The 25,759-nt window shown below is 36.7% G+C and overlaps 1 protein-coding gene across 1 annotated transcript; it reads right to left on the bottom strand.

The window, feature by feature from the left end:
• Positions 1-724: 724 nt before the first annotated feature.
• Positions 725-25,464, bottom strand: TDRD1 (tudor domain containing 1). Its single transcript, XM_072870422.1, has 24 exons — positions 25,431-25,464; positions 23,943-24,013; positions 23,598-23,745; positions 23,096-23,201; positions 22,165-22,225; positions 20,433-20,537; positions 19,887-20,069; positions 19,088-19,234; positions 17,966-18,137; positions 16,293-16,376; positions 15,746-15,922; positions 14,437-14,544; positions 12,837-13,007; positions 11,247-11,495; positions 8,444-8,566; positions 7,177-7,287; positions 6,804-6,974; positions 5,468-5,713; positions 4,852-4,968; positions 4,520-4,630; positions 3,169-3,336; positions 2,590-2,811; positions 2,369-2,415; positions 725-817 (listed from the first exon to the last, which is right to left on the bottom strand). Exons 1-24 carry the CDS (start codon positions 25,462-25,464, stop codon positions 725-727), a joined length of 3,225 nt encoding a protein of 1,074 aa, XP_072726523.1.
• Between the last annotated feature and the right edge of the window lie 295 nt (positions 25,465-25,759).

Genomic DNA, 25,759 nt, shown 5'->3' with positions numbered 1-25,759 from the left:
ATCCCAGAATGGGACTTTTCCATTATGATGTTTCTATTATGATGTGAAAAAACTTGATGGGGTAGAAATCCTGACAATACAGCTACAGACAAAACAGCTCTAATACAATTTACTTCAAAACAATATTCACAAATGCATATTACACAGAGTAAGTGTAAATGAAGAACTGTGCGCATTTAAGTGTTTACTGATTTTAGCAAGAACTACCCATATGCAGTCAAAGACAAGATTCAGCCTTTAATGATACTGAAACCAAGTTTATGAAGAACAATTTTCAGTCTAACTTCAGACCGGAAATTAAGTTGAAAGAAAACTAATCAAGGTAAGATACAGTTTTTCAAGTCAAATTAATGGTACCAAAGTTCAAGTAAGCTTTACAATTACAATAATTTCAAACGTAAGTTTGCAGAATAAACTCACAAGGCAAAGGCCATTCCATAAAGTTATGTGCATTCAACAGCAAAATAAAAGCAAAAAAAGCTTAGCAGCACACAGTGGTATAAAACAAAAACAGAACAGAAAGTTTAGCTTGCAGCTTTGAAATCCTTCAAGTTACATACTTATTGCACACTAACAATCCAAGCATACAGATAAATACAGGTCCTTAAACAGCAGAATTTCTACAAAGCCACTCATTTTTAAGCTGACAAATACACTTGCTCTTCCAAAAAAGGAATGCCAGCAACCTGGTATACATACAAATGAAACAGCTCATGTTAGATACTTAATGGTCCAACAGTTTTTTCATTTCAGTGAATCCATCTGGATTTCCATACTTGTTTAAAAGGAAGAGTAGGATCTGTTCATGCTTTTTAAGCTGTGGAATAAGCAGGAAGAATTAGAAATACACAATTCTTTTTTTTTTTAAATTGCTGATTTCAGGTTAGGGAAGATCCTAAAACTACAAACTCAGCTAAGTCACATAGTAGTTCAATGAATATACAATTCCTTTCTGCTGTAAAATCTTCTGGAGGGGGGGGAAAGCCAGCAGAATTGTAGCTGACTTCCCCCTGCTCCCCTCCTTCCTCCCCCCCCCCGAAGAAGAAACTTCCTTGAACCAAATAGATGAAATACTCAAATTAAGACTGAGATCAGGATCTTAAATTTGATTATTCACACATCCCAGTGTTTATTTCCTGATGTTTTCAGTTATATTGGAAACTTCTGTCTTCCCTTTATCCGTCATGAGACTTTGAGACAAACTTATCCAAGTAAGGAAGGATGACAGAAAACAGAAAGTGACCAAACTGAAGTCAGAAAAGACATTAGCTAGATCAAACTGGAAGATCAAAGAGATATAGGGGGGGAAGGGGAAAGGAGGTTCAACAGCCTACAGTGGGATAGAGAAATCAACTAGATTCAGGAACAGCATAGTTTTACTGCCTTCCTGCCACTAAACTGCTGGTAACTATGCTTACTCTGAAGCAGTAAAAGTTTAAGTGACCTTGAACAGAAATGCTCTTTTCCTACCTCCAAAATATCACAGTGCATGTTTTTGCTTTTGACCTTGCTGCCTCTGGTTGGGGAGAGAGGGGGAAGTTCAAACCACCCTTGAAAGGGGTTTCTGTCTTTAAAATTCAAAATTTTGCTCATTCCTCTGACAAAGATCCTCATTTTCAGAAAGGCTGATGCATCTTTCCTGGTATACTTGAGATTACTAAAAGTAACTTAAAGTTTAATTTTTCATAAATAGCCTAAGTTAAAATAAAAACCTTAGAAAGCTTAAAACCAGAAAGCTCTCAAAAATTACAGGAATATGCAATATCTGTAAGAGATACTTCATTATTTTTCAAAAGGAAAAAAAAAATCTTGCAACTGGCAAGCACTGTTACAAATGCCAGTATTCTACTGAACTCAGATTCTCAGCCCTAGTTTTATGACTGAGACTGTGGCACATATTATTGATCTCTGTTACCTGAAACACACATTGTAAGAATTTTCTTACACATGCAGCTGTCTGCCAATTTGTATCCACAGCAAAACACAGCCATATTGCTGAAAAAAATCCTGCTGCCCTTTCTCCAAATGACAGTTCATGCAAAACACAACTACCTTTACACAACAGACAAAAGTAACACTCCTGAGCCTTCATACTCCCAGGAAAAAAAAAAAAAAAAAAGAGCTCTGTGTGTGGCAAAACACAGACTAATGAAGTCTGCGTGATCTATACACTACCCTCCCTCAGTTTCAGGGTGCTCTAATTATTACCATGTATAAAACAAACAGAGAAGTGTCAGGATCTTCCCTTTGCATATCTTCAATGTTTTGGTTAGTTATTATCTCCCTACTCTCAATTGCTTCCTACATAGGGTTTCTTTTAAATTTTGGAAATTTAAAAAAAGCGAGTATTCCTTGGACTGAATCTTACTTGCATTTTTAATTCTGTGCAGCAGCATTTGGTCTCACCTCCACTGCCTACAAAAAACAAAACAAGTGAATGAGCAAAATACACATGGACACTGCTTCCCTAATTTAAGGGGTGACGTGTGGAATTCTCTAAGATTTTTGGAAGGAAAAGTCACTTAGGCATCCCATGTGCCCACAGTTCTTTAAATTTAAATTAAGAAGTAATTAAGTGAAAGTAAGTACCTTGATGTTCAGTAGGTAAGTTTTCAGCCCTGCAGGATTTGACCAAACCTTCCATTACCAGTTTGTCAGCTACATTCAGACTACCATTTTCACTAAGTTTCTCCACTGTTACTAAATTAATATTTCCATTAATCCCTTTCACTGTAATTGTGACGTATTTATTCAATAACATTTCTTTCAACTTGTCAAGTAATAATGGAGACCACTCAGCTTTCTCTATTCCTGCAAAAAAAAAAAGTACAATCAAGTTTGTTCTATAAAGAATTCCTTTATGATACGACTTGAATCTTACAAATAATGCTATCATTGTTTTTGAAAATATGCTAAATTTTCCTCATATAAATAGCTTAGATTCTACAGATAATTAACTAAAATATACTTTCTAAAACAGCTTTTGCACTATTAACCAGTATACTATTTCAGCAGATCATCATGGTGTTTGTCAGTATTAAGGAATGTACACTATCATCAGGATAGATACAGATTTATAATGTTCAAGAAAACAACCAGTCAGGGTTTTTTGGGGTGTTTTTTTTTGGTTGTTCCTTGGGTTTTGTTTTTGTTTTTGTTTTTTTTTACCTGCAAGTGAACATATAATTGTCTGAAAAGGCAGCTTTAAGTAGGAATCAGTGATTGGCAGAACCTTTGAAAGTGGTAGAGTTTCTGTGTTCCCATAGTCTGCATATAGTACTTTCACTAGAGACTGAGAAGCTTTTAGAACAAGAGCTCTGTACCAACGGCCATCACCTGAAAAGATTGGGACAAGAAGAATCACATGAAGTACCATCTTACAAACACAGCTTATCCTGAGAACAAGAACCTGTATAGTTTTCCAGGAATTTTTAAATACTCTGGTATATACAAAAGGCCACTTGACAAGAAGCAAGCCCATAGAACAACAGAATAGTTTCCGATTGCTGTATTCATAAAGAGTTAAGTGTTGCTTTCAGAATTTTGCTCAAATTATACAGATTTTTACTACAATACTATTTTAAGGATATCTGCACACTGTATTTCTAGCTCATTACCTTTGTTTTCCAATGCATATTCCCTCTCAAAACATAACCAAAATTAAAAAGAAAAAAAAAATATTTTTTTTCCTCAATTATCCTGAAGAGCCATAAACAAACAAACAAAATTAAAAAAAAAAAAATCAGTGGAGGTTAAAAACAACTGTCAAACATTTAGCTATCCTCTTGTGGTCTGCCTAGTATTTTTTTTAATTCATCTACCCTGTTTTCCCTAAGTTGTTGTCTGATCTAGCACCCAAATCAATTTTCAGCACTTAACCAGATCTCCTGTAACAATCCACATGCAGTCAACATTTAATATTTACGAGTCAACACTATTTTATTTTTTAAATATCAAACTACTATATCTGCAGAGTGTCCCCTCTTCTGAAAGACTAAGACAATAAATTAAGTTCCCTCACTGTTAAGAATACTTTTGACTTGACCTAGCAGTTCACTAAGGGTGGACAGCTTCCTAGGCTAACAAGGCTGAAAGATCCACTGTCATAGCCAGTGTCACTGACCCATGCTCACACAAAGCAACAACAAAAACAACACAGCCAGGCACCCCCAAACCAGAAGTGGGTCTGTATAGATGCAAGTGCAGTATTGCTCTGCCATGAATTTCATGCTCCTGTGACTCAGGGCAGCACAAACAAATTTCAGTTTAAACAGTAACTAGCTGTTCTTGCCTCTTAAAGCTCCATACATTTTGCAGGGCACAATCTATTCCTTATTTTCCCCTCTCGGACCATCACACGGTTTCTTTGCCCTAAAGATGCAGCCAGGCTATCCTTTGTAACAGAATTAAAAGATGTGTAAAAGCACTTTAAACTTGCCATTTTTCCTTTTTCCAAAGCAAAAATGAAAGCTGTGTTTTACACTGGTCAAGGAGATAAAAGAACGAATGATTGCCTCACCTGAAAACCTGGCACAACAGGCTTCACCCAGTTTTGGTTTGAAGGGCTGCTTCTTACAAGATTTACAATAGCCTTCTAGTTCGATCAACTGCCTATGTAGCTTCTCTTGATCTACAGAAAAAAAAAAAATTGGTAACTAACCACATTTAGGTATAATGAAAAGCATACTTACTTTTAAGGTCCCCTGCTCCCACCTTCGGCATTTTTTATATTTTCCTACTGTCCGAGCTATATTTCCACATGGTTCAGTTCACTGTAGATGTTAATTTTATTAACCAGCTTGCAACAGTGACTTCTTACTGGTATTAGGAACAGCCAACACTTTTTCTTACCTTTAGTTTGAACTGGTACAGCATAGAACAAGTCTGGGCTTACAACTTCTGTTACACAGACAGATATGGTTTCATCTATTGCCAATTCAATCGGCTTCCACTGCCCAAGTGAGGTTTCTAATAGAAATAGTAAGAAAACGCAGTGTACCACTTTCCTCCAAGCAGACACATATTATAAGTAACTGTTACAGAGTTATCTTCTTGAATTTGAGACGACTGCATGTCTTCACTTCAAGAAGAGAAATCTAAACCAAGATAATTCTTGCTTAATTTGCTGTTCATAAACTATTAGCATATAAGAGTAGCTGAAGTAAAATACACACCTCAGAAAAATAAGATATTGGAAAGTAAACATGGGAAAAGTTTCAGTCATAGCCAATTTGTAACTCTATCAAATATTCAAGTAGCATTCATTTAAGACAAACCCAGCAATTTTATCTTTCTCTTTTTGTCTATAATGCCACCTGCAGGACAGCTTGTGTTTAACTAAAAACTCACAATATAATCAAAACTATACATGTTTATTATTAACTATAGTTAAGCAGCAGGATCACGGTTAAAGGCTGGAATACTGAAAATTCTTGTTCAATCTAAAAGTTAACAGTAATTTAATTACCTTTTTTGTCAACAGACTTGTTTGGAAAGTTGTTTGTATCTTGTACAACTTCCTTTACAGCCAATTTTTCAGAAGTTAGTATCTCATTGATCACTTTCGGATGACCTGTGGAATTGTCAATAAGCTCTACACCTGCCCCATCTCTGGAAAGGGAAATTACTCTGGCTTGAAGCTTTATCCCTGCAGTGTACATATGAAATCTTGCCGTAGCTTCTGGAATCCATTTGCTACTACCAGGCTTTATACCTAGGAAGTAGGAGAACTGTTCAAAATATCTCCATTAAGTGACTTTCTTCAACATTATATTTTCATTAAAAAAAAAAATTTTTTTTTTTTAAAGCACAACTCAAAATAACAAGGCTACTTTTACTACCTTAGGAATACACGTTGTACTTCATCTTGTTAACTGGCCCCCCTCTTCCTCCTTTCTTCTAAAATAACATGTTTCCTCAGGACTCCCAAGTTTTGCTTTCCTCATTTTATGATATTCTACCAAGTAAATCCTTGTGTCTTAGCACAAACAACACTGTTAAGACTGTTTATGAATCAGTTTAATACAGCCTTTTTATCAAAGGAGCAGAAAAAAAAAGTGTTTTAAGAGACAAAAAAAAAACCCCACAACAGCAGAAGAGACCTTGACCAAATGTGGTTTTGAGCTTTTTCCTGTTTCCACAGTTTTTATTTTTAAACTAAGTAGACTGCACTAGAAAGAAAGAATACTTCAGTAGAATTTTGAGTGATTCTATGCAGAAAAGGAAGAGGCAGAGAATTGGTAGAAGACTGAGAAACAGCAGTATGATGCCAAACTCTGCAGGAATCAAATGAAACATCTCTACAGAGAACTGAAAGGCCAACTTGCTTCATAAAAACATGAGCTCCTTTGCCTGCAAAAATTTTTGAGGAATAATTAAGTTGCACAAAAGCACATTTACTCCTAGCAAGGCAGCAACCAAAAGCTAGTAAGCACTACAGATGAAGCAGAACTAAATGACAAGTTCCCTTTGACTGGTAAATCAGTAAGTAACCTCCATGCAGATCACTCCACAGCACTGTCAGGAGCTCAGGAAGAGCCACCATCTTTCTCTTAAATGCAGTCTGCTGTACAGTAAGGCTAAAACAATGGCTCCCACAATTTCCAGAGGCTGGAAGCAACACAGACATTTATTACGAAACAACAAAACAAAACACCACCACCACCACCACCCCCCCCCCCCCCAAAAAAAAATATCCCCCAGAGTTCCGTGAAGTCTACCCTATCATCACCTCCTTCCCCCAAAGCATCAAGTCTCTAAATGCAATAGCTCTTACAAGAGAAAGAATCAATAAGAAAATCCACCTGAGAGCCAGCATTTAATTCCTTGAAATGGTAGTTTTAGGAATGAGGATGAGATGTGCCGTATTTTATCCAGTGGTACTTCCTCAACATTTCCGTAGTCCACAAAGCATACTTTAACTGTTCCATCTGAAGTAATGTTTTGCACCAAAGCACGGTACCAGTTACCGTCATCTAATTTTAAAAATTAAAAAAAACCCCAATATACATATATAACTTCATGTTTAGTAAGTTTATCAGCATTTATTTTTTAGTAAATAAATCCAATTCTTTGCTATCCTCTACCAATGCAAACTATCAGATACCCAACTTTATTTTTTTTCTTTGCTTTATGTTCACCTTTCAAAAAACAAAAATATTTTAGTCTGTTACTTACCAGAGAAAAAAGCACAGCAAGGTTCTCCATTCTCAGGCTTAAAAACATCTGGTGGAGTTTTCTGACAGTATTCAGACAATGACTTGTTAAGTAAGTTTAGAGCAAGTAACTCTGAAAATTAGAAAGAAAAAAAACAAAGACAAGATCAATGAAATAAGCTGACTTGAACTTTATCAATACTGTTCACTGTATAGCTTACTTATAAAAAATTCAATAGGAAATTTCCATGAATTTTAGAATTTCATAAAAAAAGAACTGTTGACGCTGAGTTAACCATTTAACTTACTAGACAGACTTCTTATACCAGGAAGAGGTGAGATAGCTGATATTTACTGACAAATTAGTTCACTACGATAGCAAAATGACCAGTAATTCTTCCTACTAATCCAACAAGCTCCCTTCACTCCAAAAATCTAAAACTATATTTTACAGCCAGATAACACCATGGGAATTATCTAGTTCAGCCAGTGCATATGACAGATTATGGGTTCTCATACTGATTGCTTATTCATTTTTTGTATCAAGTCCTTTAGCCTGCTCTATAATATCACTTTTAGGGAGGAATTCAGTCATGTTTTAAAGGCGATAAGCCATGAAGAATCTATACTATCCCTAGATAAGCCAAGGAATAAACTTCCCTCACTTTTTAAGATCTGCCTGATATTTTTGGTTTTAATGCATTTAGCTTCCACTTCCAGCCACTGAATTTCATCAGGCTCTTTTTCTAGCAGGTTAAAAAGCTAGTGGCTATCAGAAGTCTTTATACATGCAAATAGAGGAACAAGATTTTTCTTTTTTTTTTTAAACTTATCCAAGAGCAAGTCAAGTCTCAAAAGCTGCAGTTTCTAGTTTTCATGTTATTTTATCTCTTTTGAATCTTTGTAAATTTTTATAAATTATAACGGGACAGAGTATTAGAAGAGAGCTCCAGTAAATATTGTATGGGCACAGGGAACATGTCTCTTATTTGCCATCACCTGTTTAGATATCCTTTGCCTAGGTTATGGTAGCTCCTTTCACTTTTCTCTAAATTCTTAGATTAAATTTCATTCAACTGCCTACCTTCAACATTTTCAGATTTCAATCTCAGAGTCACTACATACCATGATCCATTTTCTTCATCATTCCACTTGTATTCTTAGACACAAAAACTCAGAGGTAAGCCTTGGTGCTATAAGCTCACTTGAAACAGTAATGCATTAGACTAATAAATTACAAATCAGGAAGCAAAGAAACTAGCAGAAAGAAAAAAGCTGAATAAACTTACCACTGTTATTTGAAATCTGACAGTAGAATTCTCCAGGATTGTACAGCGTACACACTATGACATCTACAGTTTGTTTAAGAGTTAATTTACTCCACTTGCAAATTCTTTTGCTCGTTGTGTCCTCTAGAGAGGAAAGAGACGAGATGTAGAGGAAGGAAGAGAAATTAAAATAATTCTTACAGGAAAAAAATTACATATCGTGAATGCTCATTCATGTCCTTGTATTTCTTGTTATAAATAATCCAAAAAAGACTAATTACCAGTGAGAGCCTCTTTGCAGAATAAAAGCAAGTAAGAGAAATGTGCCAGTTGCTTAATGTATTTGATCACTACTGAGAAGGGCAAGCCATAGATGAGCGGTGAAGAGTAATCGCACAAAGAGGGACGGACTAGGTGGCAATAACCTGACCAAGAGGAACTCTGGGGAACCTTGGTTCCTGGGAAACAGGCTAGGGGGCACAGAAGGAAACAGCTGTCACTGAAAAGTACTGGAAATGGTCTAAGGAGGAGAAAGAACAAAAAGATTAATAGAAAGACTGGTTGCAGAAATTTGCACTGTATATTATACTCAAGTACCTGAAAGAAGCTTATTACTTAAGCACAAATTGTAGAATAGATCATGTGAAAACTAAATTACGGCACATTGGAGAAGCCATTGTTTCCCCCATGAGCATATTATTAAATCTTCCTGTATTTTTCACAGCTGTTCTGTTTGTTACAGCTTGTGGTAGGCAGCAGCATGCAGAAATACTGTCAGCCTTTTTAAGACCTGAGTCCAGGTGGCTGGCCTCTGCCTTTGGTAGACCTTTCCAGTTCTAAGTGTTTTTTTTCTGAAAATGAAGCTCAAGAAAGTTTTGAGCTTCAAGGATGACCACGCTGAGATGCTGTTCCATCTGCCCAGTGTTGTATTTGACAGTAGATTACTTTAGGAAGTCATATTGCCAACAGGCAAAGAAAAAACCCACAAAACAACACAACACCCCACCCCCAAATCAAAACAGGCTCTCAAGTCTTCTTTATTTTCAGTGGAATACAAGACTGTCCTTCACACTGTAAGCAACTGCCAGATCCCTACTGGAAGGGACAAAGCACCAACAGCATATTTTGAGAAATATGCTCAAAGAAATAGAAGCTGGTTGAATTTTCCACTCCAGAAGGAAAGATTGACAAGAAAAATAAAAATCAGCAAATGGCTCAAAGTTTAGAGAAAGTTTTAGGTTGCTTAACAACTGTGAAATATAGTTGTTTATTCTTTCATGTGATGGTGAGATTTCTTCTAATTAGTCCTCTAAACCAAAAAATACATTGTTTCTTAATTCTGGCAAGTTAATTAAAATCTACTCTTACACCATGCTGGATCCAGCAATTTAATCACTCAGTTTAAATAAAGCAAACAAGTTAATGAAAATTTATTTTGCAAGTTGACAGAGAAATGTATCTGTTCAAATTCCAATAAAAAACCACAAGTTTTAAAACACTTCAGACAAAAGTTGATAATCTGTTAAGAACCTGCATTGAAAAGCTACTACTCAGTGCAAGAAATTAAAAAACGTGAGAAGTAACCAAGAAACCTAAGAAGTACAAAACAGGTCCAGGATGATGGCCATAGATCAAAATGTGTTTGGATATAACCATGAAAGTTACTGTTCATTTGAATTTCATACAAGATTCCTTACCCTTCTGAACAAAGACCATAGAACCATAGAATGCTTTGGATTGGAAGGGACCTTTAAAGGCCACTAGTCCAACCCCCCTGCAGTGAGCAGGGACATCTTCAACTACATGAGGTTGCTCAGAGCCCTGTCCAACCTGACCTTGAAAGTTTCCAGGGATAGAGAATCTTCCACCTCTCTGGGCAACCTGCTGCAGTGTTTCCCCACCCTCACGGTAAAAAATTTCTTCCTTATATCTAGTCTAAATCTACCCTCTTTTAGTTTAAAACCATTACCCCTTGTCCTATTGCAACAGGCCCTGCTAAAAAGTTTGTCCCCATCTTTCTTATAAGCCCCCTTTAAGTACTGAAAGGCTGCAATAAGATCTCCCTGGAGGCTTCGCTTCTCCAGGCTGAAGAAACCCACATCCCGGCCACGAGGCATTTAGTGAAGAAGATCAAAATTAAGAGATTTGGACATAAGCCTTGACAAAAAGACTTCCCACAATTTTCAGTACAGATGGATCAGGAGAGAATATATAGTTTTACCAGACACAGGATGGAAAAGAGGGACTTAACATGCTTTATATGAGAGAAGCTAAGAATCTTCCCACAATACAAAGAAATCTGACATAGAATTTGCAAATCTCTCAAACTGAAGCTTTGGTCACTAAATGCAAAAACAGCAATTTAGGCATAGCCTTGAAGTTGTATAGGCTACGGCAGTCAAACAAATTTTCAAGGACTAAATATGTGGGTTTAGGCATAAAATATAGGACAATGAAGATGAAATACTATTTGAGCTAAATGACAAGGGCATAAGAACAAACAGGTACCAACTAGTCATATCCTCTTTCAACTGGAAATTCTAAGACATCTAACAAGAGAAAGTGAAATACTAGTACAGTCTTCCAAAAGTAAGCAATTGCAACTTTTTTATGTATGCACACATATATATACACACATACGGACACAGAAGCAAAACCACAATTTCTTCATGACAAAGTCACCATGGCTAAGCTTCAGAGCTGTGAAGGCTAGCCTCCATGAGCCAGACTGGAAAGTTCTTACCAGTTAAGAACTTGCATTCTTTGTACCCACTCTAGTAGGAGGTTAAACAATACCAGTTCAGCAAGATGTGCTCGTACTCACCATTTGCTTGCTTAACATCACTCATTCCCATCACTGGTAAGGCGATCCTCAATTCCTCAGCTGCACAACCTTTCTCTATGAGATGGCTCGATATATTTATTACTGGAGTAACTGATGCATCTACAAGCTCCACCACAGATCTAGAATTCTCTTTACTCACTACTTTCACTGTGAACACTTTGTCTTTCACCAGCTGTTTCATAAAGGAAATAGCTTTTGAGGTCCAGGCTCCTAAAGGTGGCTTTACACCTAAAAAAATCACATAGTATGGAAAGGTTCAGAGGACAGTCCAAGTCTCAACAATATGTGGAAAGGTACAACAACAGTGTTCAAAATAACAGATTAAGCAGCAGATATAGCAGAAATCTGACAAAGACCATGTACGACTAGTCTATTACATAAAGAGAAGTGTAAATTCAGATTTAATACTTCCTTAGTATGAACATCTATAAGAAGTGTCAGTCTTTGGGTCTCATGAATACAACCTTTAGTTTTGAACATTAACTGTCTCTCAGGCAATGTATCTGCTACTGTAAGCTTCTTTCTCCTTAAATGTTTACTCCTTATGCTACTAAATTTATTTCTAAAATGCAAGTTATAACCACAACTTCATAGTAACAGATTGGCAGAAGTTGCCTTCCAGAAAGATATATTTTATGCAGCAGTAATCCTTGACTCTAACCAGGAAAAATCTCATCTGATCACTTTTTTGTGTTCACGTTGTGTTTAAGACCTTTCTTAGCCTTAGAACACTCATTATGAGCTATAGGCATCATGATTTGCCCCAGAAAAGAGATTTCTTTAGGTGACATTCCATATGCATCAGTTCTGTCTCTGCATAGAAGGGAAGCATTGTTTCATGTTTTCCTCTGAAGTAAGAAGATAGAATGCTGCTCTGAACTATACCAAAAATTTGAAAAGCAGGTTAAATACCAAGTATTGTAAAGGAAGGATAGACATCAAGTATTCTAAAGGAAGGGTACTGAAGCAAAGGGGTGGACTATCTTGCATAGTGATGGGAACAAACAGAAAATAAACAATTTCCAACAGCAGGTTAAACAAGTATGTAAAAAAACAGATTATGATCCTGGCTTGAGACAGAAGGATGAACTAGGAAGCGTCAATGTCCTTTCCAACTTGACAGATTTTACAAGCCTACGGAGAGGAGTCTACCAGTAGTTTCACTAGATTTGCCCCAGGGGAGGGGGACAGATACAGTTCTGAATTTCAAGATATAAAATGAAATTTTACCTTCCCCTGCAGGGTTAGAACCACAACAGATTTAAGAATTCCAGAAATCCAGTAGGTGACTGAATTTTATTTAGAACAAAAGCACATGCAAAACCTAACAGATATGTTAACATAACACAGTTTTCCAAACATACAACTGCAGGTCACCAGGTACATTAGGAAAGATTTGTCATGTTTTGTAGATATGCCACAACAATTAAGAATTCTGGAAATAAAATGCCTACTGTTATCTCCATCCTTCCCCATATTTCAATATAAGATACTACAGGTGTGATTGTTATCTAACCCCACTTATTTTGCTTCTATCCAGTTTGAAACAGCTTATCATTCATTTCATACCTGCCAAGGTACATCTTATGGCTTGAGCTGGCAAGTCCATTAATCTTGGAATCATAGGACGAAGTCTAGTCAGTGGAAGAACTTCAAAATTACCATAATCTATATAGCCCGCCAAAACAGTGTCTTCAGAAACATATGCTATAACAGCAGCACGATACCAAAGATTGTCTTCTAGAAAGGAAGATACAGATGTTTACTGTACTCGCTTTTAACTTCTGAGAGCAGAATGATTTTTTCAGCAGATCAATATAAAAATACATCAATCTCAACATAAAACAGTAGCATTACAGTTCACACAAACCTTCACAAAACCCTTATGGACGCAACATCTACCACCACCACCCCTCGTATGAGTTGAGTGTTGCAAACTCATTCTTTCCATAAAGACCTCCCCCCTCACAAATACATATTGCAACAAAGAATTGACTACATTATGTGGATGTAGTGCTTAAGTTCAATACATTTAAACAAACAGCAAACAGTACCTCAGCTGACCACAGTGACATGCAATTCAAAGGACACACAACAGCTCTAATAATTTAAGTATTTTAATTCAACTAAAATATCTGAGAAATAGAAATACAAGCTTACTCAAGTTTATCAAGACATCTGAGGTACTGAACTGACAGCTTTCCCTAGCTAGGCACCTGAAAACAGTGCCTATTCAAATGCCAAGACAGCTTACTGGCAGTACTAGCTTTTTCCGAGTGTGCAAAAAAGCATTTGTTTCAGCTTATCTGTTCAGTCCCACAGCTAATTTATTCAAAGCAGAAAAACCACAGGAAACAGAAAGAAATAAGTGACCAGGAATGCTTATCAATCACATAAAGAAGTTATAGCAGCAACATTTCTGACCAGAAAAAAGGAATAAGAACAGCAATTGTTAAAAGCTGGATGAAAAGGAGAATGATCTGTGAGGAAGATTCATCTTCACCCTACCGCACTCAGGCAAACAGGACTTCAGATTCTAATAAATAAAAGGTATTTCTTTCATACAGACTTACCAATTCCTAGCACAAACACTGCTTTATGCAGAATACTAGCCTATGTTTAGGCAAGAATCAATGTTGTCATGAGACTTGTAGAAACTTGACAACAGTGATAACTGTCAGGTGGAAACTAAGTTATGAACATACAATTCCGGACTACCAGGTCTCGGCTAGCTGAGTTCTCAAAATGTTATTTATCAGAGCAGCATCGTTACATATAATCCCATTTCTTCTGTCCCTGTTTTGGGGTCTAAAATTCCAAGTCTATATTTATTTCCAGCCACAGGAAATAGTGCTCGTCAACATCTAAAAAACCAAATTTCTTCATGGTCTCTTAAAAAGCTCCTTTATACAAAAGTGAACCTAGTGTTAAGAGTTTGTTCAATGAAGGGACCATTTTGTGGTCTTTTTTTAAACTAGTATTTTATAGATGTCATAATTTGCTATTAAAAATTTTAAAAAATCAATACCAAATGCTATCCAAAGCTAAAGCCAGACACAAATAAAATAAACTCTATATGAAATATTTCTAAACAATTAAAAATGTGTTTATTTTGGTAATAACTCAAAGTGACATAAATTAAGAGCCATATTTTGCACTCCATTTTTACCTGTGAACTGGGCACAGCACACATTTCCAGCAGCAGGACGGAAAGCTGGACTACTGGGAAATTCATCACAGTGTTCATTAAGAGACACTTGAAGCTCATCAAGTTGACCTGATGTTAAAATATATAGTGTTTGGAACATACACCATCTTGTAATTATTACAAAAGTACACAAATCTTAAGCTCAAAGCCTGGAAGAACATCTTGTAGTATAATGGAGATTATTTCACATAATCTGTAACATAATACCAAAACAGCGATGAGCATAGGGCTCTTCAATCCGTAAGATGGAAGAGAGTCCTCATGTGAGTCTGAGGTATCACAGTGGTAGAGAACAGACAGGAAAACCAGTCACAGACTTTTTCAACACAGGAACAAAACTGAAGCCAGTAGGAATTGAAACCAAGCTAGTAGAGGCATGCTACACAGAAACCAAGGAAGACAGCTCTTCAAACAACAGGCAGATGACAAGTGTCATTTCTTGCTGAAGGACACACTATGCTATGAGTCTACCTAGAATTCAAAGGCTGCACAAGCACACAGAAGATAAATCTTCTTCTGAGGGTCAGGAGATACACCATGTCACATCCAGCTGCAAAAGCCGTTCTAGCTGGGAAAAAAAAAGTGCTGGCTCGGACAGCGCTAGGACGACACATCGCACAAACCTACTCTGCTCTTATTCTCCCCCAGACATCTGTTTATGGGCACTGTGGGAGATGCACAAAAAGTTCCTGCAGTCTAGCACTCTGACTCTAGTGTTACTTGGGTGTTATGTTTTACTGTATCAGAAGACACCAAAGCAGGGTTTGGACACTATTATCTGGCCTTCTCATACTCAGATATTCTCCCCATACTAAGTTACAAAGAAGTTCAGTCCACACACCCAGCCTATAAGGAAACACTCCCCTCCAGTGGTAAAGCAACAAGGCATTATAGGAATAAACAAAGCAATTAGAAACTCACACACATTTCTGGAACACATGAGAGAATGTATTTAACATTAAATGTTTGTGATACACATTGACTTCAGATTGCTAAAATCCATGCCACACCATCTTTCTACTTTGCACTACTCAGACTGCCCACAAATTATCACCTTACAGGTTAGTAAGCAGTATTAATAACTAACACTGCCAAAAATATCCTCTTACAACACTGTGGCTCTTAACTGACTGAAGCATGGCCTGAAGCTACAGGGAATCACCATTTTGGGTCAAACTACAAGACCAGCAACGCCTCCCTCCAGCCACTCTACTGAAGAGAAAAATGCCATACTAGGTATTTTACACCCCATTTTCAACATGTCACTTACGGGCATTGTGTATCTGCTGACAGAAAAAGGTTTCTGGATTTTGAACGCAGGAAACCACACCAGAAAATACATCTCCGATACACACAGAGACACACTCTGCAACTGAATTAGCACAGAGAAGAAATCCTTCATCTTCAGGTATTTTTTCTTTACTTCCCTCAGAATCGTTTTCTGACACTACATTAAAAAAAAAAAAGAAAAAGAGGTTGCTGATCAAAAGCTAGATGACTTTGAGAATTTAAACACGCTGAAGCAGTTTATTCTTCTTGCTGACTCTTTGGACTTTGAAGGTTCCTGTCATATTATCCATGAAATTAATGCTCACATAATCATCACTACACAAGTACTCTATACTATTAAAAAGCATATGTGCTACTGTCACTAGTGAACTGAAGGAAGCTCCACCAGTCAATGTTTTTAAGTAGGAGGTGACACTAGTGAATAGCTAGAATATTTACTACATTCAGAATATCATGCAACACGGGAAGACCTAAAATTCCCCAAGTTTTTTCCATCTCTTAGTAAGAATTTTGGTTTGCTTCCTTACCTCTTGGAGAGTCTCCTCCTTTGGCATTACTTCCTGGGGTTAAATCAGATGTCATTTCTAAAGGTACTTTATCTGGGCAGTCTCCTAAAATAAAGATGTAAGAAACAAAGTTATTTACCATACAAGATAGTCATCATTTAGTTTGATTTCAGAACCATCTACTGAGCCTGACCCTATCACAAGGTGAGCACCTTCTACTTATTTGTTGAGCACTTAATATGCTTAGAATGCAAAATAAAAGTAGTTTCAGCGTAACTGAACTACTTGAGTTTTCCGAAGACACTCACAGCTCCAAGACTGTTTGACTAAAAAAAAAAAAAAAAATGAACAAAGCAGTAACAATCAACATTTACTCATAGTCAGTGAAGACTGTTAGCTTAAAAACTGATCACAGCTTTTCAGACACAAGGATTCATAACTTACCTCCATATTTACAACCCTGAGTATGCAATGAGTTACCAAGATTTACAAAGAAATCTTGAGTTTCTTAGCTATTACATATTCCATTTCTGATGTATGAAGCAGTATTCCAAGCTTTCAATATAATTATTTTCAACTGAAAACCTGAATACAGGTGTGTAAGTTGCTTGTAAAGTCATGGAATAGATGCATGCAACATTTCATGAATGCAGTGATATTTTTGTGATCTTCTCTCCAAGAGGTTGGCAAGTTATATTGGTTTTGCCATTAGTATGCTGTAAAGCAACCAAATGTGAAATATGCCCAGCACAACCCTGAATCAGTTGAATTTACACAGGACTAAGGTGAACCATCATTTTATAGATTACAGGGACTATGACATGTAGATAAGCTTCCTGCACATCAGGAATTTTAACAAGCTAAGAGGATCAACCATCACTTCCTTCAAAGTTTCTGTGGGCTGCATATCAGTGAAAAGAATATGCTCTTAGCACTATATTGTTCTTGCTCTGCAGCCAGAAAGAAAACCAAACAAAATAGCCCTCCAAATAGTGACAACAGGCACACCTTCTGTGATCTGTGTATTGATCTGGTTCCACAAGCAAAGCCATCCCCTCAGGTCAATTGAAAATCTGAATTCAGACTCCTCAAAGGTCAGGTGCTCTCCTTGTCTCTATCCACTGAGGCTTGCTAAGTTAGAAATATAAACATGCTTAGAGTTCTCCAACTAGATACAACAAGATCCAGTGGTTGCACTTTCTTTGGGATGCTTTTTAGTGAGCATGTATGAAATATAACAAAAGCTGGTAAAATCCTTAGTGGAACTAGAAACTGATACTACCGTTTTTTAAAGAGTTAAAAATGCATGAGATAAAAGGAACAACATGGTCCCAAATTTGCATGCATCTATTAAAACAGAAAAAGAAAGAAGATAATCCAGAAAACACTTAATTTATTACAATTCTACTGGAAAAGTAACCTTATTAAAATTTAAGGTTATTAAGCATAACAAAATATTTCGGGTACAGACATTTTAAAATGACCTCTATATGGAAAGGTGAAGTAAAAGAAAATTTTTTAAAAAATAAAATAAAAAATCAAGGGGCAGGTTGGGAGACTGACAAGATGGAGGAGAGCAAAAGAAAAAAACCTCTTCTTTTAAAGGTATTGGGCAGGGGTAGCGGTAGGGACAGTGTACACGAGAGACTTATCAATTGTATTGGGTTTTTTTCCCCACACTACCAAGTACTTACCAAAATCTGGAAGAACAACATCTACAGCAAAACTCAACATCATTTCCTCCTCTAATACATCAACAACAATTACTGAACAGTGCTTTCCCATGAGTTGGGAAGAAACGCTGGCGATGCCTTCATTCCATCCTTTTTCTTTTGGATCATAATTAGCAAAGGAACACTTAATGGCCTGGAAAGAATTACAATCAGAATAAGAGGAGATAGGGGGCTGTTTGCCCTGTAGAAAAAGCAACTAAGTAATTAAGGCCCTCAGAAATATCATCTTGCATATAAAAGTTAAAGCTGCTGTTGGAATTTGAAGTGCTATAAATTCAACTAACTTCTTTACAAGAGAGTTAAGAATTAGGAAATTAAGTTCAAACTGTAAACTACATTTCCTCTAATTCTCCCACTATTTATGCTGTCTTATGTAAGGCATGGTTGTATCACACATCACATCTGACCACAGATGCATGTCCTAACTTGCCCTCAGCAGACACTGAGGGCTTTAAGCCAAGATTGAAACAGCTCTCAAAATTTTTTATGGACACAGCAGAAAGTCATATGAACAGGCTATGAAAGACTATTCCAATAGCTGTTAAGTCATAGTTGTCACTGGCTGAAAGAATGCTTCTCTACTCTTCTTTGTGCATAGTTAAACATATTAGGTTAACTCACCAATTAAAGCTAGACCGTCTATTTTGTAATGGAAGACATTCACACAGTATGGCAATGAACTCAGACCAACAGCTGTCTTTACCCCAAAGTCTGCCCAAACTACAAACGATTTTTCACTACTGCATGAGCCCAGATCAGAATATGCAGGCAGAATATTTCCCCTGCTGTCCTCTAGTGTATAAGGGACATGTGGACCCAACCACCCTGCAGGGTTGGTTTTTTTTTTATCAGCTCAGAACCCAAGAATTCTAGGACTAGGAAGAAAAAGCCAGACAGCCTTCCTCACTCCTATAGAAGAGCAAGGGAACATTTCAGAAGGTGAACGTAGTGTAGTATAGCAGTTTTTATGCATCACTTTCACTGAACACAAAATACAGTGTGTTACACTGAGACATGAGTTACACTCATTTCAGAGCTATTCGTTTAAAATACCTCAGCTACTGTTAGGAAAATAGAACTCACACATGGAGGAACCAACAGTTCGATGTCTTTGTGCAGAGCTTTAATCCAGGAGAGTGGAATATTTTCTTCATTTCCATGATCTATATAGAATACTTGTGCTTTCTTTTGCAATATATCCACATCTTTTACCAGTGCTCTATTCCAGGTCTGTGTTGGAATAAACTATAATCTCAGTAAGAACACAACATATTTTGCTTTACTTCATCAGATTTGTTTATCAACAAAAGGCACTGGCCAATTCTGAAGCGACTCAAATGAACACAACTCACCGTAGTGTTGACTGCTGTGAAAATAAAATTCTACTCCTATGGATACTGGCTACTGTACAGTAAATTAAGAATCTGCTAACAATGGAGGAGAAAAAGGGGAAGAAATACAAAAGAGGGGTGAGAAGGGAAACAGGAACTAGATGTGGCTGTAGAAATGCAACCAGAAAAGTCAGGTAAGAAATGAAGTACGAATAAATTCCTTAATTAAGCACAGTCATATTTCAAACTGTTCTTACTATTATAGTTTGAATTTGCTAAGAACACACACAGCCTTCAAGCAACAATAGGACAAACAGCACCTACAGGGCTCCAGTACATAAACACACAGAAGTAAACTTTTTAGAGGAGGGAAAAGAATCAGTACCTTAAATTTGAGTTCCAGATGTTATAAAGCTAGTTACTACCACAATTCCACCACAATAAACTGATCTCTAATTAGCAGCCTTCACTGGTAGAGACATAAAAGCAAAACATGCAAAACACGATGAGCTCAACATCACATGGTTATTTTACGGACAATCAGATGTTACCTGATCCAACAAACACCTTGCAACACAGACTTCCCCTTTGATAGCAATATATTGCTCTTGAGTAACCGTGTTAGCGTAATAGTCTTGCAGTTTCACAGAAAGTTTACTGATCTGGTCTAAAACTTCTGGAGAACTCATCTGTATATAAAATTCACTTGGACTCTTGAAGTCTGTTACTGTACCCTAAAGAGAAAAGCCATAGTAAATGATAGTTATGCAAGAACAACCTACCGTATATTATTCAGGGCCAGTGTTCATTTCAATAAATGCATTTCATCCTATACCTGATTTTGTTCTTGTGTTTCATATCTAGCAGTAATTAACTGCAGGGAACAAAACCAGTTATGTTCACCTTCACAGAAATAATCTTGCTCACTTACTCCCACCTGGCTCCGCTTGCATTTATGCATCTTCATAAAAATAAAGGAATTTTACATCTGAGCAAAATGAGACAAAGAGCTGAGGTGACACGCAGCTATATATGCTTAACAAAGCTTCAAATGCAACCTAACAAAGCATTGTAGGATTCTTCCAAAATAAAAGTACCTGTACTTCCATAGCTTTTTTGATCCCTAGAGTCTGGAGATCTGAGAGCATTATTTTCTTGATGTGCTCTTCTGCCTTGAGAGAATCCACAGAAGTTGAATTACCCTATTTAAAACAGCTACAAGTTATGTTTAAACTGGAGTTGTTTTGCTGTAGCTCCTCATAGTAACAAACAAAAAAAGAACTTTTTATCATTTCAAGAAACATGTAAGAGTGCTTTTGTTGACTTTCAATAAGAAGTCTTACAGACTTTGTATAACTCTTGAAAATTACTTAAAACATCACAGAGGTATACTGAACAATGAAAAACAAGTGCTGAAGTCTCACACATTCACCTCTTCCTTTCACACCTGTTTTACAGCCAATTCAGCTATATTTGCTGCTTATGATGCTCTCATAAATAAAAGGAATTTAACTCCACCTGCTTCCTTGTAACCTTAACACCAGAGTAGATTATAGCTACTCCTTTAACTGTGGGCATCCATTTTTAAAAAAGTCTAAACATTTAGTGTAACCTGCCTAACGCATACCACCTGTGTCTGTGACATCCTAAAAACATTAGAAAAAATAACCTCATACACACCCTTAGGGAAAACCTCTTTTACATGTGGACCAACATACAACAGACAATGCACGATGACCGAGATTACTGTTGCAACTGCCAAATTAATTGTTTACTTGCAACAAAGATCCTTCTAGAAGATTTTCCATAAAAACACATCTCCCAGTACAACAGCAAAATACATTAAATATTGTTCAATATGCAATATAAGCTCTCTTACTTCTGCAGAACTTGAGTTTCAGAAGATGAACCAGGGAAAAATAAAACCTGTTATTTCAAAATAAATCAGCTACAAATTGTTTATTCATATTGTACATCCTCTTGATATAAAGGTCCCTCACTATCAGCTGATCAGTTTTATTAGAACACAGTCACAAGTACACACACAGCACAAACTTATCAGGATGAACTAACAGAAGTTCCATGACACAAAATGAAGCCTCCTTTCTAAATTCCTTCAAAAAGTTAAAGAGGTGAATGAGCTACTTCAAGGAAGTGTATGACAAAGGAGTTTTCTTGTACACTGCAAACATGAGGCGAGTTGGAGGTATGCACATTTACTCGCTTTCATAAATATCATCCCAAGAAACCATGAAGACAGCAAAATGATCTCCTGCAGAAGAGTTCATAGGAAGATTACAGGAAGTGTTTGGCTGAAAGTAAGATCAAGAGAGGCTTCAAAACATTACAAAGGAGAACTGCGTCATGTTTAATTCCTGCCATAACAAAGAAACAAAAGCGTATCTGCATCTGTTACTATACAATACTACATCAAATTTATTTCTCAGATAATTTACAAGGCTCCAAGCATCAGCTCATGATCTACGCAAAAAGCAAGACACCAGAATTTTTCTGAATTGGACAAGCTACATCTGGTTCCTTCCTAAAATATTTACCTAGCAACACCATACATGTCTTGATTTTTAACTTTTTCACAAATGTTTTTTTCAAACAAAAAACAAGTTGTCTGATAGAGTTGCTAAGGGCTCTAGAAGTACAATATTTTTGAATGCTTCTCCCAGTACCTTTTGATTTGAATCACTGATCTTTCTAAAAGGAGTAGATTATAATCTTTGGAACTTGTTCCTTTCCTGTACCAGTTAAATTAAGCATATTGCAACTAGCTCACAGCAGATCCATTCAAGACGTAGTGAAAACTGTATTCTATACCTTAAGATAAATTCCCTTCTCGGTTTTAGCAGGTAACTTGCCTCCATTGTTATTACTTACACTGTAATCAAAGAAAAAGATGTTAATTTTGAAGAACCAAAAGACAGACAAGTAGCATTCATAACACGTACTTGCAAATAGAATAAAAAGGCTGTGCTCATAGCATGTGGTTTTTGTCAACCCTTATTCCAAACTTGTGGAAAAAAAATATCTCTTGTAAGCTTTGATTATGGACACCAGGTTGCAGATTCACTGAACTGCTATCATCACTCCTTGCTAGAGATTGTCAGCTTAAATGCTCAGATCACTCCCCTAAACTGTTCCAAAGTCAGCCAGTCAACTTGTACCGTGTCATAACCTAATGGTGCTTACTTTAATTGAAACAGATTAGGGAGTGATCTCTTGAGCCTCTAAACTGGCATGTCAAAAAGTGATAATGAGCAACTAGAGAATGGCCTGGCTGAGACAACTTCTTCTAACTGCAGGTGTGCTCATCAGAGAGAAAATATCCATGAAGTTCACTGAGGCTACAGTTAGATTCAAAGGGTGCCTCTTTAGAGTCTGTTAAATGCAAGCCATTAACCATGCCACTGCTGAAAAGCGGTCTCATTTCTCCTCCCTTCCCTACATCATCAATGTGATAACCTGGTATTCTTACTGCATGCTCACATAGTTCTGATGCAAGTAAAAATAATGCAAAAGCTTTAAGTCACACTACACAACATCTTAGGAACTCCAACAATAACTTTCAAGTCACCCTTCTAAAGCAGCAGACCTGAGTTTTCTGACAAGTATGAGATAATGCAGTACTAGCCTAAGAATAAGCAACATATTTTACTGTAATAGTGCCTTTACATGGTCATTTAAGTTGTATTGGGAGGGATATTGTCTTTCTGTAAAGATTATTTGGCAGAACTTTTAACAAACTTACTTCTGTTTAACCGGCTCACATACAACGCTATGTGCTGGCCAATCTTTCTTCTGACAATCTGCAGAGCAATAGTATATTTGCTTGCATTGTGAACATCTGAGGGATCCTAAAAAAAAAAAAGTCAGAGAGAAACATCTATATCAGAATAGACAACAGCTGTTAAGATATAGACTCCATGTATTATTTAATAACTGCTTTACAAGACGGTTCCACTACAGTTCTAAGCACATACAAATAGGTATTCGTATTCACATATCGCTATCCGACGTTACTGCCCCAGATGTCCCAAATTCCTTCTATATTTAAGAAGAAAAAAAAATTATCGAGATGCTCTTCTGTTTACTGGTTCCGTAACTCCAACTATGTTCTGAATAGTCACTATACTTGCATCTGAGAGAGAAAAATATACATCCATTTTAAGGCATTTCTAAGCAACCCTTCTGATATAGTTTCACTGATAAATATAACGTGCATCACAGACCACAGGACAATAGGTACCTACCAAACAGACCACAATGATGGCAAGTCCTCGTTTGAGGGGGTGATATTAATGAACTAAAGAGACTCTTATCATAGCCAATAGAGAAAACGTTATCAGAGGAATATTGCAATTTCTTCAGCTTCTCATGAATCAAATCAGTATGTGACACCTGTGGAAGAAAAATTTTAGGTGATTCTGACCAGAAAAAAAGCTGCTCATTAGGGTAGAAATATTCTAATATACCAAAATGTGACAACAAAAAGAGTCAAAATCTCAAAGTTCTAGAAAGAGCAATATATGCTTATCATTTCTGCTATCTAAAAATGCTCAGAATATTTGGGGCAATTATAAAGTGCAATAACTCACCGTATTTCCTTTACCAGTTGCAGCTGTCAACAGCAACTTCCTTCTACCAGTTATGCCTTCCATGGAATTTCCTAGGAGCAGAAGTATTTGCAAAAGGATCTGATTTAACGATGCTAATACATGCCTGTGTTATGGATTATTTGCAGGAAGACACAAGGCTCTTATCTACTCCTACTGTTCTGCTAGCACGTTTGAGCAAATAGAGATGCTAGGACCACGACACACTCTGGAAGTCACTTTTTATCACCCTGATACTATGTTTATTCAAACCTACTATCAGTGGTATTATTAAAGCAACAGTTTCACAGCTCTGTGCTTATCACTTGATAGAGGTCTTAATGTCCTCCATCCATATATTTGTTTCAATTAAAGTGGTTCATCAGGAACAAAAAAAAATTTACATAATTTCCAATATCCATAGGGAAAAAATTCAGAATAGGCAATTTCAGAGTAGCTGAAACAGTACCAATTTCTTTCAATACTGTTGAACATGTGGTCTATGTTAAGTTTATGCTTATGCATAGTTTTCTCACATCAAGTATTCAGAAACAAAATACTCTGAAACAAGAGATTTTGACTTTCCAGTGAATGCCTTATAAGCCTTGTGGTCTTTCCTGTGAGTTTATTTGTTATCAAACAACTCTTACAAGACAAACATTCAGCTTGTTCTGCATACCAATATACTAGGAACTATGTTTTTTTAAGCAGGCAACTCATTTACCCTCAAAAAGTTTGTTTCAGTTGTACACTACACATGCCATTCTGAGCTTGTTCCAGTCTGGTGGGCTTATTAGCCCAAGTTCTCCACTGAGCCAACATAAAGCTTACATGGCCTTTTTTCCCCACCTGGAAGCAAGTTAATCTTGTAAACTTTGCCTAAACTAAAACTCTTGCCTAACATGAAATAAAATTTCATGAACACTCCAGACCCAAGATGGCTGCATACCAAGCTATCTCAGATCTCCCAGATTCAAGTCTTTTCCCCCCCCCTATTTGGAGTAAAAGAGAACATGGATCAGACAGTACTGAGGCACTGTTGAAGACAAGAAACATTGCTGAAGGAACTCCAACTCCCACTACACGTACCTGCACCAAATTCCTCAGTACACCAATTATCCCATTTTTTCAATTATCTAAGACATTGCAGCCCACACAAGTTTGGATAATTAGGACTTAGCTGTATTTATAAGCCATACTCATACCGATGATGTTTATCAATAATCAAACAAATACACAGTTACAGAAGAACAAAGTCAAGATACCTTTATCAAGCTTTGCTCAAAGTCTCTCTTTCATTGCACTTGTGCTGCAGTTAAAACTTTCTAGACTGTTTCTACACTTGGCAAAAAAATACCCTGCGCTGTTTGTTCACAAAATTCTGATTTTTGTTAGATATTTCTGAAATTCAGCCTCGAAACTGAGAGCTTTTCAACAGGAAGTTGGCATCTGTGATTCTGATGCTTTAACCTCTACCTACAACTTTATTACCTTTGTTCTTCATGTGAAGCGGTTCTGCCATCATGCAAGTGTTCACATCAGAGTATGACGAAAGGTGGCTGTAGGCCAAGTAACTACAAAAGCACGGATTTAAAGATTAATTCAGGCAGGCACACAAATTAAATATTTTAATATTTTTAAGTCACGTTGTGAAGCTATATTTAAGCATCAATGTTAGAAGGCTAATTCTCCACTGTTTAATTTGCACAGTAAAAAGTATAATACTTTCTGCATTAAAGATATAAGCAACGAACACTCCAGATTAAAAAAAAACGACAAAAAGTCCTTTGAGAGGAAAGCACAGAGGAGCAGCGGGAGCA

The sequence above is a fragment of the Ciconia boyciana genome, chromosome 8 (assembly GCF_034638445.1).
Source record: "Ciconia boyciana chromosome 8, ASM3463844v1, whole genome shotgun sequence".
Classification (NCBI taxonomy): Eukaryota; Metazoa; Chordata; class Aves; order Ciconiiformes; family Ciconiidae; genus Ciconia; species Ciconia boyciana.
Note: the sequence above shows the minus strand (reverse complement) of the source record. Positions and strands in the feature narration are given on the sequence as shown.